General features: G+C 46.4%; 1 protein-coding gene across 4 annotated transcripts in view; it reads left to right on the top strand.

The window, feature by feature from the left end:
- The first annotated feature begins 639 nt into the window (after positions 1–639).
- The window catches only part of lrp8 (low density lipoprotein receptor-related protein 8, apolipoprotein e receptor), a 170,630-nt gene continuing 153,843 nt past the window's right edge, over positions 640–17,426 (top strand). For all 4 annotated transcript variants that reach the window (XM_013135122.4, XM_029121650.2, XM_029121649.2 and 1 more), the window contains exons 1-2: positions 640–808; positions 2,094–2,219. In XM_013135122.4, coding sequence (XP_012990576.2) covers positions 742–808; positions 2,094–2,219 — 193 coding nt within the window. In that variant the 5' untranslated portion in view covers positions 640–741. The remainder of the gene's footprint in view (positions 809–2,093; positions 2,220–17,426) is intronic.

The following is a 17,426-nucleotide window of genomic DNA, read 5'->3' as shown; positions in this document are numbered from 1 at the left end:
AGTCAGAAGTAAGCTTCAATCCATGTGGTATGATAGATGTGGAGCGTTTGATAGTTATGCAATCTGCATAAAGAGTAAGCAATTAGTAGGCTACTGTAGTTCTTGATGATTAACTGTTGTTGGATGTATTTTGCTTCTAGCTATAAAAAGAAAAACTGGTATCCTACTGCGAAACATGGTGAAATTTTGTATGGACATTGATGTATAAAAATAATTGTTAATAGATATAATCTAAGGCATAACATCTGAAAATCAATGTAGTCTATTTTACAAGAGCTAAATTAAAATGTAATAGTAGGCCATTCTGGTTATTGGGCAACTAGTCGTTGGTAGATGAAAGAACGCAGTTTATCAACCTTTTGTGGAGAAATGCACTGAAGCATGCATTATTATTTTATTTAAAAAAAACGATAAACAGTTTACCTACCTTTAACTTTTTTAACCACATCATTGCGTAAATGAATGGAAAACATTTGTGACATTTTTTACTCTAACACCTTGAAGATGTTAGATCATTTTGTCAGATGTGTGGACTATATTACTTAATTTTTTCAGCATATTCAGGACCAGAGGTTCAATCCCGCCCATAAGCGTCACTGATTCAAATTTCTTCTCAAGCCCAGCTAGCCTAGTGAGCGAGCGCATTGAGACATTACATAGCGAGGGGAAGCGCAAGCTTGCTTCGTTCAGTATTTTTTGTTGCATCAACAACACAACTACGATTCACCTCTTCTTGTAACGATGTGGACCGAAATCGGGAAGCTAATGATCTTACATGTGTTACTAATGGAGGTCCACTCCACCCGAGGTAAGAGTACGTGTTTTCCTCATTGATTATGAGAATGGGATTTGATGAATGGGGCAACGACGTTACAGAACTGTAACCAGTGTATGGCAGAGGTAGAATAGCCCAGATGCACGCTTTATGATCAGTAGTCACCAGTCATCACTACAGTGAATCTGTGTTTACCTGGACTGGAGATTGTTATGGCAGGTAGGTTATATATTCACCAGACTACTGATTTAGAACAGCATGAAACCAGTCTATAGGGACATGTAACAGCATAGTATGACAATGTGCAGGTGGTAGCCAGGATGCATGAATGTGTGTACATAGCCTATAGAAGGAAAAGCTTGATCACAACGTGTAGCTTGCTACGTGGAATGGGTGGTAGTATTTCTGCATTATTTCCTCATTGGTCATGTAGCATGCAATATAGCATTAATAAGGTTTTTAAGGCTGTTATTATAGTACAGTTCTTACACTGTCGAACAGCAGGTGTCAACATTGAAGTAGTTTTCTGATTAAAGTGAAAAGTGGCCTTAGAATACATGGTATTCCAACAGTTCCAGCTTTGCATTAAAAATTTAAATGATTAGATTTAAATAATTTCCATGCACTATTAGTGATAATAATTGACACTGTTTTTTTTCTGTTCACGATGGATATTGTGCTATAAAACGATGGCCATGTTGCATGAGTGTTTGTCCCCAGACCGTGTTTCAGTCATCAAAGCATCAACTATCACACTTAGAGACTGTCTGACATCTAGCCCCTCACGGGGTATAATGAAACCGTGACCCATGAGTGCATCAAAGAAACATCTAACAATTTTGTGTTGCCTGTGAAACATTGAACCGTTATGCTCCCCATGCGCGTGGGTGTGCTGTGATGATTTAGTAACTTACCGTAATGTTTTTAATGTAGGCTATTTAAATAAAGTTATACTTATCTCATTAGTATAAACATACATACATTTAATGTATTTCATGTCTAAACGTTCTTTTTGCATTCTTAACATTTATAAGTGTAACATAATTAATGTGATATTTAACATATCAGTATGGTTGTAACATAACAAGTAATCTAAATTTGCACTGTTCTATTTTAGCACTTCGCTTGTATTGCCGCAATGTAGTTAATTGTAAATGTATTTAATATCCTTAAATAACATTAAATTAATGTACATTAAATTCATTAAACATATTTTAAATAGTGTAAATTTATAAAATTGGATGTATGTTCACATTTTGTGTTTCCCTGACTCAATTCCTGATTTATTAATTTTATTTCCATGTTCTGTCATCCTTAGGAAGTCATACCTATACGGATTGTGAAACAGGCCAGTTTCAATGCAAGAACGGAAGGTGCATACCTACTCTCTGGAGATGTGATGATGATGACGATTGTTCTGATAACAGCGATGAAGAAAACTGTGGTCAGTAGCCTAACACCATCCATGATCAGGCGCTGAATTGTACTCTACTTATGATTGACAATTCATTGCAGAGGCTTCATTATGGATTGTAAATGTGTTGAGTCATTGGAAAGTGCTGTTGAGGTTGGTGGAATTCATATTGCCACCGCTGAGTGGGCTGAGACATGACTGTTTTCATATTAGAAATATTGTATGAACGCATGAAAAAGCAACAGATCGTTTCATTGTCAATAAAATATTGAGACATTTCACTGTGAAGCTTATCTAAGTGCCCAGCAACCGTAACTTCTTGTCTACAGGATACAACGCGGATGTTTTGCGGACATCCTAACGACACACTTTTGCTTGCTGTGTAATACTTCAAATAATTTAATATTCGTCAGCCAGCAATGATCCATTAAGAATTTGTCATGCAGTGAATGTACTGAAAAGTTATGTTTGTGGCCAACTGAATAACATCTCCTCAAGTCTCTGACTAATGGAGTTCTGCATGCATACTTTTTACTAGTAGTGTAGCGAGACATTTACATGATAAGGATTAGTGTCTATTTAGTTGGTGGTACTCGATGGGAAAGACATTTGTTTTTAATAAGCCGTTCTTAACACTGCTACATATCAAGGAATATTGTCCATATGGTAGTGGGTGGGTTGTGTGATTTGAAGGATGTGTATCCTCAAGGACATCAAGGACTGCGTTGGAGATGTTCACTTCAGTGAGACACAGGTCAACGACAATTACGCTGTTCTGCAGGATGATTACAGTGTCAGGCGCTCCCCTCCCTCATCCAGCTGAAAGGTTCTAGCCAGACTGTTTTGTGTATGCTCTTTACATTTACTGTGTCACCTGGCTACATCCAGGCAACTTAGCCTGTCTGTGTTGACAGAGTCATCCTTGTAGATCCAGGCTACTTAGCCTCTCAAAGTTTACAGAGTTATCCCTCTAGATCCAGGCTACTTAGCCTCTCAAAATTTACAGAGTTATCCCTCTAGATCCAGGCTACTTAGCCTCTCAAAATTTACAGAATCATCCCTCTACATGCTGGCTACGTAGCCTCTCAAAATGTACTATCATCCCTCTAGATACAGGCTACTTATTCTCTCAAAATGTACAGAGTCATCCCTCTAGATCCAGGCTACGTAGCCCCTCTCCTTCTCATGTCCTCTTGCTTTCTTTCTCTCTCCCTTTCTTTAATCATCTCTCACCATCTCTCTCTTCATCTCCACCCCTCAGAGGCTTGTGCCCCCCCCCCCCCCCAAGCCAATGAGCACTGGGTGGCATTTCATAGGCCTGGCTACCAGGTCTCCCGTGCCATGCCTGGCTCTTTAAAATGCCAGGGTCTTAGAAGGCACGCAACGCGGGCAACCTGGGAGAAAGAAGAGGGGTGCGCTGCGCCAAGCCACGGAGGCTGAGCCCACTCGTCTTAACCCCACAAAGGGCGTCAGCTGACAGGTTGGAGATAAATCCAACTGCATTACTGGTTGCCAAAGCGATGCCCGCTGGCGGAGTGCCAAGGTTCCCAGCAGATGCCAGTGGCTCCCCAAGCCCCGCGCCGCCCGCTAAAAATACAAAAAGAGGAGAGGGGAATAGGAGAGAGGAGAACCTTGGAGAGGAGAACAGAGTAGAGAAGGAAAATTGCTGAACGGAGCAGAGGAGAGCAGGTGGGGGGGACAACAGAGGGGAACTGTGTAGAGGACAACATCGCGGAACAGGGAAGTGTAGAGACGGACAGAGAGAGGTAATAAGTCATTTCTATGTGTTGGTGGCCGAAACCTGATGTGACCGATGAGAAGGGAGTCATGACGTGTGTCTTCCACACATCTGTCTCTGCAACCCGCGGAGCCCGTCTTTTCATCCCCTTCCACCATTGGATGCCTACTCTGCTCCTCCCTCCCCGTCCTCCTCTTCACTCATGTTGCCCTAAGAGACGGGTATGGAGCGGCGATTCGTGCCCTCCTTTTCAGGAGTGTGGATGTGATCATTAACCAGAAAGTTGACTCCCTCAGTCCCCCTCTGTTGGTCTGACAGTTTATTCATACTTGAAAGTGAGTGCACGGTCACCATTTGTTGAACGGGATGTATTTTTTCAGTTTGCGCACATGATTTGTTTTCTAGCATTCTTTTGTTTCACTTAAGTTTGCATACTGTGCTTGGTCACAAGTTTGCACACCTCCCTTCAATATAATAATATCACCCCCCCCCACCTAAAGATTAGAAGAATGTGAGCACACACCACGTTCGACTGTGCGAGACGAATGGAACAATGTGCCATGTGAAGGAGATCGACCGTAGCCCAAAGACAGAGACAGACTCCATTGTATTCAGAGATGAGGCTCCACAGACGAGCCTTCACGTCACATTTCATGCACTGCTTGCAGTGTCTGTGTGTGTGTGTGTGTGTGTGTGTCCGGGCCAAGCATCACACACTCTCTTAGCATACAGTAATGCCAGGAGAAATGCCAAATATCACAACTGACCCTGGACTCAAACATCCAGGGAAGGGGACACGACACAACTCTTAGTCACCTGACAGTCCATTCTGACAAATCCTCTTGGAGGCCGGTGTCTTTTTAAATTAAATTAACCCTGTAGGAATACTGTGCTACTACTTTGATTATCACCACAAGTATTTTTCCCAGAGTGCAGTACTGTATAGAGGCTTCTTGTAGAATAGGAGTCATATCTCCTATATTACAACAACACACTGGTCAGTTAGGAGTCATATCTCCTATAGTACAACAACACACTGGTCAGTTAGGAGTCATATCTCCTATATTACAACAACACACTGGTCAGTTAGGAGTCATATCTCCTATAGTACAACAACACACTGGTCAGTTAGGAGTCATATCTCCTATAGTACAACAACACACTGGTCAGTTAGGAGTCATATCTCCTATAGTATAACAACACACTGGTCAGTTAGGAGTCATATCTCCTATAGTACAACAACACACTGGTCAGTTAGAATAGGAGTCATATCATTTAGTAGCGTTAGATTAAGACCGGTCTCTGCTATAATTACCAAAGATGCTTCTCTCTCTCCTGTCTCCCTCCCTCCACCCCCGCTCTCTCTTTCTCTCTCTTTTCTTATTGTCTCTGCTGGCATGTCGGGACAGTCAGAATTAAATGTAAACATAGTCTGTAATGTAATTCAGAATTGTCCTGTGAGACTGTGAACCACCGAACCTGTGTGTGTGTGTGTGGGTGGGTGGGGGTGTGTGTGTGTGTGTGTGTGTGTGGTTTGCACTGTCCATCTGCATAGTTATAATCCAATTAGTCTGTGTCTCAGCGGGTGAGAACTTGAGAGGCGATGGTGTGGTGTTTGTGTGTGTGATATAGAAAGAAAGAAAGGGAGCTAGAAAGCTGAATGCGTGTCTTCACAACCAGTGGGCTGTCTGTATGTCTGCCTGCGGGCACAGAACATCATTACTCTCTCTGTGCTTTTCACCATCTCAAATATTATGGAAAGAGGAAACCAATTCAGTGAGCTGCAAGCTCCCTCTCTTTCTCTTTCTCCCTTGCTATTTCTTCCTCACTTTCTCTCTCTCTCTGTCACATTCTCCCAAATGAGGACACATTCATCATCAACAGGATGCTTTCTTTTTCCGTTGTGTCCTCCTCGCCAGTCTCTGCTTCCTCCGCTCCCTGCCTCCTCATCTGCTCTCCTCCTTTCAGTGATTTTTGCTCTCCTTCTCACCACCTCTCTCCTCTTCCTCCAACCGGCCACCCTTCCCTCTCCTGTTCTCTCCTTCTCCCCCCGCCCTCCCCCCGTCCAGTCACCCCACTCGCCCCCTGTATGGCACGTGACTGTTTGGACCTCAATGCCTGTTATTGATTTGCATGTGGGCTGCTGTGGGTCTGTGGTGATTTATATGGCTGTGGGTCTGTGCTTAAGGGAGAATATTTCATAAGCCTTCATGGACTCTCTGTGTGGTAATGAGAATGGTCCCTGGACCCTGCCACAGGAGGCCAACCTGGGTCATACTGGCAGGGACCCCACCGGGGGCGGCTTGACGGGAGAGGAAGAGGGGAGAAAAACTGGGAGCAAGACAGTTTCAACTAGCATTTCCTTCTTGATTTTCTGTTTAAGCACACCCCAAATAAGAGCTGACAGGAAGAACACAGTATAGCACTAGACTGGTGTTACACGCCGTGGCAGACTGGTGTTACACGCCGTGGCAGACTGGTGTTACACGCCGTGGCAGACTGGTGTTACACGCCGTGGCAGACTGGTGTTACACGCCGTGGCAGACTGGTGTTACACGCCGTGGCAGACTGGTGTTACACGCCGTGGCAGACTGGTGTTACTCGCCGTGGCAGACTGGTGTTACACAGATTATTTGACTGCTGGACTGGTGTTACAGAGCATGGTTGATCATTAGACTGGAGTTGCAGTGTGGTTTACTTTTTTAACCTAGACTGTTGTGACTTGGCGTGCTACATCCCTAGACTGGTGTGACATGGCGTGCTATATCCCTAGACTGGTGTGACATGGCGTGCTACATCCCTAGACTGGTGTGACATGGCGTGCTACATCCCTAGACTGGTGTGACATGGCGTGCTACATCCCTAGACTGGTGTGACATGGCGTGCGACATCCCTAGACTGGTGTGACATTGCGTGCTACATCCCTAGACTGGTGTGACATGACGTGCTACATCCCTAGACTGGTGTGACATGGCGTGCTACATCCCTAGACTGGTGTGACATTGCGTGCGACATCCCTAGACTGGTGTGACATGGTGTGCTAGATCACCAGTATAATGTTACACAGTGTGGTAAATTTGTGTTACACAAAGTGGTAAACCACTAGACTGGTGTTACTCAGAGTGGTAGACCACTGGACTTGTGTAGTGTGTAGTGGATAGCTAGACCGTCCCAGGAAGTTGTTCTTTCAAGAAAAGCAGTTTCCTCTAGAGTGTTTAGCTGCAAAGGTCAGTGTTCAATGTCAGCTTTTGTCATTGATAATTCAGGCACTTTTGAATTGACAGTTCTGGACAGGAGATGTGTATTAGACATTAGTGAAGTCCTCATTGAAACATCTCTCGCTCTCTTCAAGAATTCTACCCTCCTTTATGCAAATTCTTTCTGTCTTTTCACTTACTCACTCTCTTCTTTTTCTCCAGTCCAATTAGAGAAAGGTGGAAGTAGGGTATTAGTGTTTTTTTTTTTTATCTTCTCCTTTCACCGATTACCTTGTTTACCGTCAAGGTGGATTTTCCTCTCTGCCGTGGCCCGATACTCCAGTCACCTCAGCTCAGCTTCAGAACAAACTCACACATTGTTCAGAGTCAAAACTCCCCAAACAACAATCCTATTTTCTCTCTGTCCTCTTCTGTCTGTTGGTGTGTTTCCATTTGATCTCCTGATGCCTGACGGGGTGTCATCACCTAATCCCCTCAACAGATTAGGGAATATCTTAATGTGACTTGGGTTTATTTACATTCCCTTTTATAATCCTGTTTTTCACAACCAGTTGTCAATCTGTATTCAGAGTGAAGGGAGGGTGGAGCAGCATTGCATGCAGAGACCAAAATGATGCGTATGTTCTAAGAACAATCATGAATAAAACATGGAGTTAATACAGATGGAAGAATATGCTCCAGTTAATACCTACCTAGGTATCTGTTCAATGACAGCCACATAGCCCAGGTCCCTGTTTCTACTCCACGTCAGTCTCGCAGAATTCTCCTTCATCTTCAAAGTTTGTGTTGAAATCAGGACTCAGACTTCCACCGTTCTTGTCATCCACAGCTCTCCTTGTCCTCCTACAAAAGGACGGGTAGCCTATCCTCATCAGAGCACACTTTGAATCATTTTTATAATGGCCACAAAGTAACGGAAATATCTCTCTGTTGATGTTAGTCTATTTCTGCCATTTTAGTCAAGAAATACAGTATACACTCACCTAAAGGATTATTAGGAACACCTGTTCAATTTCTCATTAATGCAATTATCTAATCAACCAATCGCATGGCAGTTGCTTCAATGCATTTAGAGGTGTGGTCCTGGTCAAGACAATCTCCTGAACTCCAAACTGAATGTCAGAATGGGAAAGAAAGGTGATTTAAGCAATTTTGAGCGTGGCATGGTTGTTGGTGCCAGACGGGCCGGTCTGAGTATTTCACAATCTGCTCAGTTACTGTGATTTTCACGCACAACCATTTCTAGGGTTTACAAAGAATGGTGTGAAAAGGGAAAAACATCCAGTATGCGGCAGTCCTGTGGGCGAAAATGCCTTGTTGATGCTAGAGGTCAGAGGAGAATGGGCCGACTGATTGAAGCTGATAGAAGAGCAACTTTGACTGAAATAACCACTCGTTACAACCGAGGTATGTAGCAAAGCATTTGTGAAGCCACAACACGCACAACCTTGAGGCGGATTGGCTACAACAGCAGAAGACCCCACCGGGTACCACTCATCTCCACTACAAATAGGAACAATTTGCACGAGCTCACCAAAATTGGACAGTTGAAGACTGGAAGAATGTTGCCTGGTCTGATGAGTCTCGATTTCTGTTGAGACATTCAGATGGTAGAGTCAGAATTTGGCGTAAACAGAATGAGAACATGGATCCATCATGCCTTGTTACCACTGTGCAGGCTGGTGGTGGTGTAATGGTGTGGGGGATGTTTTCTTGGCACACTTTAGGCCCCTTAGTGCCAATTGGGCATCGTTTAAATGCCACGGCCTACCTGAGCATTGTTTCTGACCATGTCCATCCCTTTATGACCACCATGTACCCATCCTCTGATGGCTACTTCCAGCAAGATAATGCACCATGTCACAAAGCTCGAATCATTTCAAATTGGTTTCTTGAACATGACAATGAGTTCACTGTACTGAAATGGCCCCCACAGTCACCAGATCTCAACCCAATGGAGCATCTTTTTGGTATGTGGTGGAATGGGAGCTTCGTGCCCTGGATTTGCATCCCACAAATCTCCATCAACTGTAAGATGCTATCCTATCAATATGGGCCAAAATTTCTAAAGAATGCTTTCAGCACCTTGTTGAATCAATGCCACGTAGAATTAAGGCAGTTCTGAAGGCGAAAGGGGGTCAAACACAGTATTGTTATGGTGTTCCTAATAATCCTTTAGGTGAGTGTATATGTCTGGTTCCGCTATGGTGAGGTATCCACAGTCTTTCCTCTACAGGGGGCCAGGTTTTACTTTGTCTACCTTTTCTCGATGGCAAGGCTATGCTCACTGACTTTGTCAAGGTTTTTCTAAGGTTCTCACTAGTAAATCTGTTGGACACGTTTGCCCTGGTGACAGAAGTGCACTGCCTTTTCGTTTGTGCCGTATTTGTGTTGCCAAATGGGTAATGTAGTGTCTTTCTCATACTGTGTTGTTATTTTGGGAAATTTTTTGATTTAATGATCTGGTCCTGTGGTTTTAGTGTCAGTAGACATTGTTTCAATGACACATTCTGTTAATGTTTTGGTATATAGGAATATATTTTCATTTTGTGTGTCATGGAATATGCCCTGTCCCTGCCCTGGTTCTACATCATTTACTGGTCAGCCTCATTATGTGTCCAGCTGAGCTTAGTTTTAAACGTATTTCTAAAATATTTTTGTACCATTTGAGGACTCTGGATCTTCTCTGGATAGTCATTATGTTATTGTATTGGCGGACAGGGGCTCCAAAACCTTTTCTACCCATAGAACAAAATCATGTTGGTGGTGATTTTTAAGTATCCAATGAAACATTGGTGCCCTATATTGAGGACATACCCCTAGGTTGGGAACCCCTGCTGTTGCCAATGATTGGTTGTGGGTGACCGCAGGCACGGGTCACCTGAAAACAGCATTTGAAACAGGATTTTCTTTGCTTTTTCTTGCTGAGAGGAGATGGCCACACAAACACACACAGATTCACAGAGAAGCAGGTCATGTCTTTTCTGAAAATACTATACACTAACACATCACGTTGAGTATCTCTTTATCTGTCTGTCCCCCTATACATCCCTCCCACCCTCCCTCTCTCCCTCTCTCTCCCCCTAAGTCTCCGCTTTTTGTCCCTCCAACCCTCCTTCCATCTCTCGTTCCCTTGTCTCCCTCAATATTTCCTCTCTCTCCCCGTCTCCAGCTCTGTGGTAAACAGGACGGTTTGCGTTGATGCTGATTACACCGTTAGTAAATATCTCCCCCGTACACACCCGTAGCAGACGTCTAAATAAGCCCCGCAGCCACGGCTGACTCTTTGCGTCGCTGGGATTTGCTGCTCATCCGATGTCATGGGAACGGCTGCGAGGTGGCTTCGGTGATCTGTGCCCGCCCTTGTCGTCTTTGATGTTCGCCGCCACTCCATGAACCGATATCGAGACGTTATGCAGCAGTATCATGCGCCTCACCAACTGAGCCAAGTTCAGCCCATACAAACACACTGGAATGCTGTAACAACCTTTGGAGGGTTGGTGAAGAGTGTGGGGGAGATGTTCTAGCCTTTGGGGGAGACCAAATCAGGCTGGCCCAAGTACGTCTTTTAGGCCTGTGTGTATCTTCTCTAGGAAACGTTTTTCATAGCATTTACAACCCCCCCCCAAGCTTTTTCTGTACACCCCACCCCACTGTTTTCAATAGTGCCCCCCCCACTCCATTCCTCTATTCAGTCGACCTGTCCATGGGTCAGGAGGGGCACCGCTAATGTTTTGGAAGCACTGACACCGTCTGAGTGGACCCGGCTCTGCCCCACTACAACCGAGAGGCCCGCCGACCGTGCTCCGCCTCGCACTTATTTTAGAGAATAGCGTGAACCTGTGTGTGTGTGTTTGGGGCTGGGTCTTTGTAGTTGACCAATGCTTACGTCTCCGTGTTCCCAGCCTGTTGTTGTTGTTGATAACGACCTTGGTTCTCCTCAAAGTCGCCCCCGAACTGCTGCAACACTTTTATGAGCTCTTTGACTATGTGCTTTAACAGCCCACACACCCCGACAGAGTGCCTCCGTGGGGCCCGCTCCTCTAGTCGGCCGTGTGGGGGGGGGGGGGCAGTTGAACCCGAGTGGCGTCTCCAATCAGAGGAGCCGTTTCCCGCCGTTCGCCTTCCTTCCTCCGGTTGGTTTAATGTCGCCGCTCAGCCGGGGTCATCTGCTGACAGGCATTCATTATCTGGGATTAGTCTGCGACAGGGCTGGCGGATGGGTAGAGGAGGAGGGCTGGAATGAGAGAGAGCGACAAAGAGAACGAGAGGGACAGCTTGTCATTTAGGGGCAGCTTTCCTTTCTTCCCCTCCGTTCTCTCTTCCCCTGGACTGAGAGGATGAGAGAGGCGTTACAGGTGATATGCTGTAGACATGCCATTCTTTCCCCCTCTCCAGCCAGCCCCCCCTCTTAGTCCCAGTCACGTTGTTATATTTGCACTGATTAGACAATTAGATAGTGCTTTCATGTGTGTAGGTATTTAAACATGTGTGGGTGACTGCTTTGGCTTTTCGCGAGGTGGAAACAAAGGTGCTGAAGCATCGCGGCAGCTGTCAGAAAATGAAACTAACGGGGGGGGGTTGTTAGAGACATATTGTTTCTAATAATGATTCCTTCCAGTTAGCCTGATTAATTATCTTCAGTTCAACTTCGTCTGGAAATCCTAAATATTGAATACTGCACAATATCTTCCTGTCAGGAGCCATGGTATCTAATTTCCGATTTTCCAGTTTGTCAGATGCCAAGAAACTGAATCCTTCCTACTTTTTGCCATGCCTATTTCCTCCTGTGAAGAAACCAAATCCTTCCTACTCCTCACCTTGGAGGAGCTCCATGTGTTTTATCTTGTAGGAGGCGAGAGATATTGCATCGCTAATCAAGAGCTTCTCGCAGCTGTTGGTAACTAAAGAGAAAAACATGTTTTTCAGTCAACATCCATCAAAAAATGAGACAACTCTGAGGAATAGAGTGGGGGAGAAAGAGTGAGTGAAAAACGGGAGCTAAAACCGGATGGAGAGAAGAGGTATAGATAAAGGAGAGATGAGGAAGATAAAACAGAAGGTGCTCCCTTAATCTTCCATTGAGTGTACATCAGTGCTGACTGAGGAATGTAACGCTAATGTAACAGAATGAATTTAATGAGCAGCTCCATGAGGACTACTTTTCTCCTCTGCTCGTCGTAAAGGATTAGAAAGGCTGTGAGATTACCCAACAGTTTGATCCACCTTGGCTCTCCAGGATTCACTTATTTCTCTCCCTCTATCTGAGGAGAAGAGAGGAGAAGAGAGGAGAAGAGAGGAGAAGTGAGGAGAGAAGAGAGAAGTGAGGAGAGAAGAGAGAAGAGAGGAGAGGAGAGGAGAGGAGGGGAGGGGAGGGGAGGGGAGAGAGAGGAGAGGAGAGGGGAGGGGGAGTAGAAGAGAGGAGAGGAGAGAAGAGAAGAGGGGAGGGGAGAAGAGGAGAGAAGAGGAGAGAAGAGAATAGGGGAGGGGAGAGAGGGGAGAAGAGAAGAGGGGAGGGGGAGGAGAAGAGAGGAGAGAAGAGGGGAGGGGAGGGGGAGAAGAGAGAAGAGAAGAGAAAGGAGAGAAGAGAGAGGAGAAGAGAGGAGAAGAGAGAAGGAGAGAAAGGAGAGAAAGGAGAGGAGAGGGGAGGTGAGGGTGGGAGTAGCCATGGTAGAGCATGACCTTTATGACACAGAGGTACTATAGTAGATGTGTGAAATAGGACAATACACGACAAACACCCACCTCTAATTATATTAGAAAAGTGGAATTACTACAGATAACAGTTGTAGTTGTCCAAATGGTATTGCTAAGCTGAAACGTCCACTTCCGCGTACATTTATTAAACAATAATCAATTTCCGGGTTCATGTTTTTTATGCTTTTCATTGCCGAAACACGTACAGCTTGGGATCGTAAGCTACTAAAGGCTAATCTGTGGTTAGACTGGATGCTATTGACCTTTATGCATTCAGCACACGATCCCGCGTTGCCCTGCAGGTCGGTGGCTCTCAGAGGATATAGGATGCTAATGTGGCTAATTGATTGTAATGAACGCCAGGCTCGTACACCACTTACTAAATTACTCTCAACAAATGGCTATGGGGGATGCTGCTATTCGTAGGTAGGTTGCCACGGCAATCTGTAAAGTCAGCCCTTTTTAATGAGATCAATGCTTTACTTCCTGGTGTCCCAGATGGCAGGTGTGGTGTGCGCGTGTGTGCGTGTGCGCGTGTGTGCGTGTGTGCGTGTGTGCGTGTGTGGGTGAGTGCGTGCGTGCGCGTGTGTGGGTGTGTGCGCGTTCGTGCGTGTGGAGCCTGTGGACTCGCCCTAAATAAATCTTTAATGTTGTGTTTGCTCTCATGTTTTGTGTAATTGCCCCTAAATCCATGAAACCTAGCCGCTGTTCTGAGGACGCGACGGAACATGTATGCGCGCGTGGGTAGGTGAGATATGTGAATGTGCGCTCTTTCGTGCGTGGTCATGTAGCGCTTCAATAGATGTCCACACAGTCCTCCGTAATGTGCTGCTAGGCTGCAGTGCTGTCTTCGTCCGCACGGTCCTGTGATCTGGGATAAGGCCATCATACCCTGGTGCACATTTGCAATCAAGGACAACTGTGGAGCGGATCTGTGTGATTGCTTTGTTTCTCTTGAGCTCGGAGCGGTGTGGGGGATGGGAGAGGAGGAGGGGAGAGCAGAGGGGGGGTGATGGTTGATTTGGGCGGCAGTGTTCAACAGTACAACACACCAAGGTTCAATAGGTGCGTTGATGGATCGCTTTGATAAATGTGGTTGTTAACTGTGCTCAATATGATAACAAAGCATTATCTAGGAAGAAACAACAGGATATGGTTGGACGGCTAAGCCTGGTCCCGGAGCTAGCCCAGTGTTGTGGGACTGTACACAGTGAATACTGATGCTGTTGGAGGACGAAGCTGGGAGGTGTACTGGGTATCAGACGGGGGGGGGGGCATACAGAGAGGGGGAGAGAGATATACAGAGAGGGGGGGGGGGGGAGAGATATACAGAGAGGGGGAGAGAGAGAGATATACAGAGAGGGGGAGAGAGAGAGATATACAGAGAGGGAGGGAGGGGGAGAGAGAGAGTGAGAGAGACACAGAGAGGGATGGAGGGGGAGAGAGAGTGAGGGAGACACAGAGAGGGAGGGGGAGAGAGAGAGTGAGAGAGAGACAGAGAGGGAGGGAGGGGGAGAGAGAGAGTGAGAGAGAGACAGAGAGGGAGGGAGGGGGAGAGAGAGTGAGGGAGACACAGAGAGGGAGGGAGGGGGAGAGAGAGAGTGAGAGAGAGACAGAGAGGGAGGGAGGGGGAGAGAGAGAGTAGTAACGTGAGTGTATGTCATGGTGTGAAACGGCCTGTCAGCACAGACACTTCCCCTACCTGTCCCACCTGAAAGTGATACTGCTTATAGGAGCTAAACCACATAGAAACTGCATTGGGTCTGAGAACCCCCGCTCAGTGACACTACATATTAGACTGTCACGGTTGGATGGAGGGTGAAATGCAGGTGTGACAGTTAGGGCTGAACTATTGTTTGGCTTTGAGTCTGGGCTTGTCTGGCTTTGTCCTGGGCTGTTTTCTTAATCCGGGGGTATTCAACTCTGGACTTCGAAGCCAGGTCCACTCCATTTTGTTTAATTGCAGCCCTCATCAGGGAATTATTTAGACACGGGACCCCAGGTCTGTGTAATAAATGATGAGGTAAAACACAAAAGCAGCCAGCTTTGAGTGTCATAGGCTACGAGTTAAATATCCTGTCTTAATTTGTGTGTAGGTCTGCATGTGTTACAGTCCCTTGACCCGGTCGTTCTATGATAGAGGATCTGTCTGCAGTCACTGGGTGTTTTCATGACTGTGTCTGGCAGATATGTCCATTAAATATGAGAGGTTCTGATTCTCAATAGGCCTTTTTTAAACCTATGACTCAGTGGTCACGATAGTGGCCAATAGAGCTCTAATGGCCTAACGTAGACATTGATTACACAGCCAGGAAAGCCACAGCAATGGAGGAGGGAGAGGGAGAAGGCGGGAGAGGGAGAAGGCGGGAGAGGGAGAAGGCGGGAGAGGGAGAAGACGGGAAAAGGAAAAGGCGGGAGAGGGAGAAGGCGGGAGAGGGAGAAGGCGGGAGAGGGAGAAGGAGGGAGAGAGAGAGAATTGAGAAGAATTGGTATAAAATGGAGAGGGAGGGAGAATATTCTGTCATGTAAATACCACTGGCCATTCTAGTCCTCCATAACCCTCTAGCCTGGTCTGGTTTAGAGTCTGACCTGCTGGACACAAATGTTGTCTGGAATTATCTCTTACCTGTGAAAATCATAAACTGTTTTCATCACATGCTTTGTTCACAGGTGTCCTTTCGAGTGCCTGCGAGATGAAACAGTGCCTAGCTTAAAATTGTTTTGCTAAATATACGTATCTCTCTGGTTCCCTTGTCTGTGATGTACTGTAGGTACGGAGCTGAATTAGCCTTCTCTTGGAAGGTGAAAGCATATGGAATGACACGGCACAATACGCATTATATGTTAATAATTGTAATGCAGAGTGTCCTTAAAAAATGCCATTGTTTTCTCAGAATAAACCCCAACAACCAAAGAGGTAGCAGAGTAATGGGCAAATGATTAGATTTGATGTTGTTGCGTAGCTGCAGGTCTCTTGTGTGTATCAAAGTGGATATATTAAAGTTGTTGTTTGTTTTTTTATCATCCACACAGCTGGCTGTTTCTATAAAGAGGAAAAGGTAGGGTGCACTTACTGTACCCCAGGCAGCATGTGTGGGAGAGAAGGAAAAAACCATGCAGGCAGACAAACAGACAGGCAGGCAGACAAACACAGACAGACAAACACAGACAGACAAACACAGACCGGCTGGCAGGCAGACCGGCAGGCTGTGAGAAAGTGGCGGGGTAGGGACACTGAGTAGGAGACAGACCGAAAACCAGCAGACGGTTACAGGTGAGTATTCCTCAACAGGGAGATGGAGGGAGGGAGGAATGAAGGGAGAAAGTGAGGGAGAGATGGGGTGGCAAGAGGGAGAGAAATTAGGAACTTGGCAGTGTCCGCACCACAGAGGGAGACGAGGAGGTGCTACTGTGAGCCGTCGGTGACCGTTGTCCCCACTGTTTCCACCGCGTGAAGCTATTCTGAAACGGTAGAACAGGCAGCGCACTGAGAGGTGGGCCGAGTGACAGGCCACTTACTGCCTGGTGCTAGCCAGGACTGCCCACAGGCTGTGTGTGTGGCTTGCGACGGATCAATTTCCTGTCTTTTTGTTCAACAGGGACTTGGGATGCATGGCCTCTAGTGACCCAGATACGCTGTTCTTTCTTCCTCCTCTCGGCAGCATTAAAACACCCCGTGTAACATCGCTGACAGACGGAGGGAGGGAGGTAAATAAACGAAAGAAGAGTTACATTGAAAGACAAATGAATGGGCAGGAAGAAGGAAATACTGTGTATACAGCTAGAGATGGAAGGAGCGACGGAGGGAGACTGATGGTGGGAGAGACTGATGGAGGGAGAGACTGATGGAGGGAGAGACTGATGGAGGGAGAGACGGAGTGAGAGACGGAGTGAGAGACGGAGGGAGAGACGGAGGGAGAGACGGAGGGGGAGTGATGGAGGGAGAGACGGAGGGGGAGTGATGGAGGGAGAGACGGAGGGATGGAGAGACTGATGGAGGGGGAGACGGAGGGGGAGACTGATGGATGGAGAGATGGAGGGGGAGACGGAGGGGGAGCGAAGCACATGGCTAGAGACCCCAGTGGAGAAAGCCTTTGTCTGAACAAGCATTGCGTAAGGCTACATAATTGGTTAGGCATTTGCAGACTGAAATTATGCAGCCCAACAGAGGACACCTGGGGTATAACTAGTATTTGTGTTCCCTCTCATTGTACTGTGAGCGGTTTGAATGAGCATGCCTGGAATGACACATGGCAGCGTTTGCTCTCCCTTGACTTTTCAGGTGGTGCTGTTCGGCTCCAGATGTGATGAATCAAGCACATCGGAACGATGGGAGGAAAAGCAATACTATTTGAACCCAGGTCTGGTCGCCTTTCCATTAGGATGATCGTGTGAGGCTTCCAGAACCCGGGGCCTGGAGCCCTTAACAGTCGGTAGCCCATTCCCTCACCAGCACCCTCCTAGAACTAGACATGGGTGTCCGTTAGTCACATCCATGCCTTCTGTGGGTCCATCTGTCTGCTTTCAATGCCCGAATGTACTGCTGCCCTGTGCGCGCCTGTGTGGGTGCGTGTGTTTGCGTGG

This window comes from Esox lucius, chromosome 8 (assembly GCF_011004845.1).
Source record: "Esox lucius isolate fEsoLuc1 chromosome 8, fEsoLuc1.pri, whole genome shotgun sequence".
In the NCBI taxonomy this organism is placed as follows: domain Eukaryota; kingdom Metazoa; phylum Chordata; class Actinopteri; order Esociformes; family Esocidae; genus Esox; species Esox lucius.
Note: the sequence above shows the minus strand (reverse complement) of the source record. Positions and strands in the feature narration are given on the sequence as shown.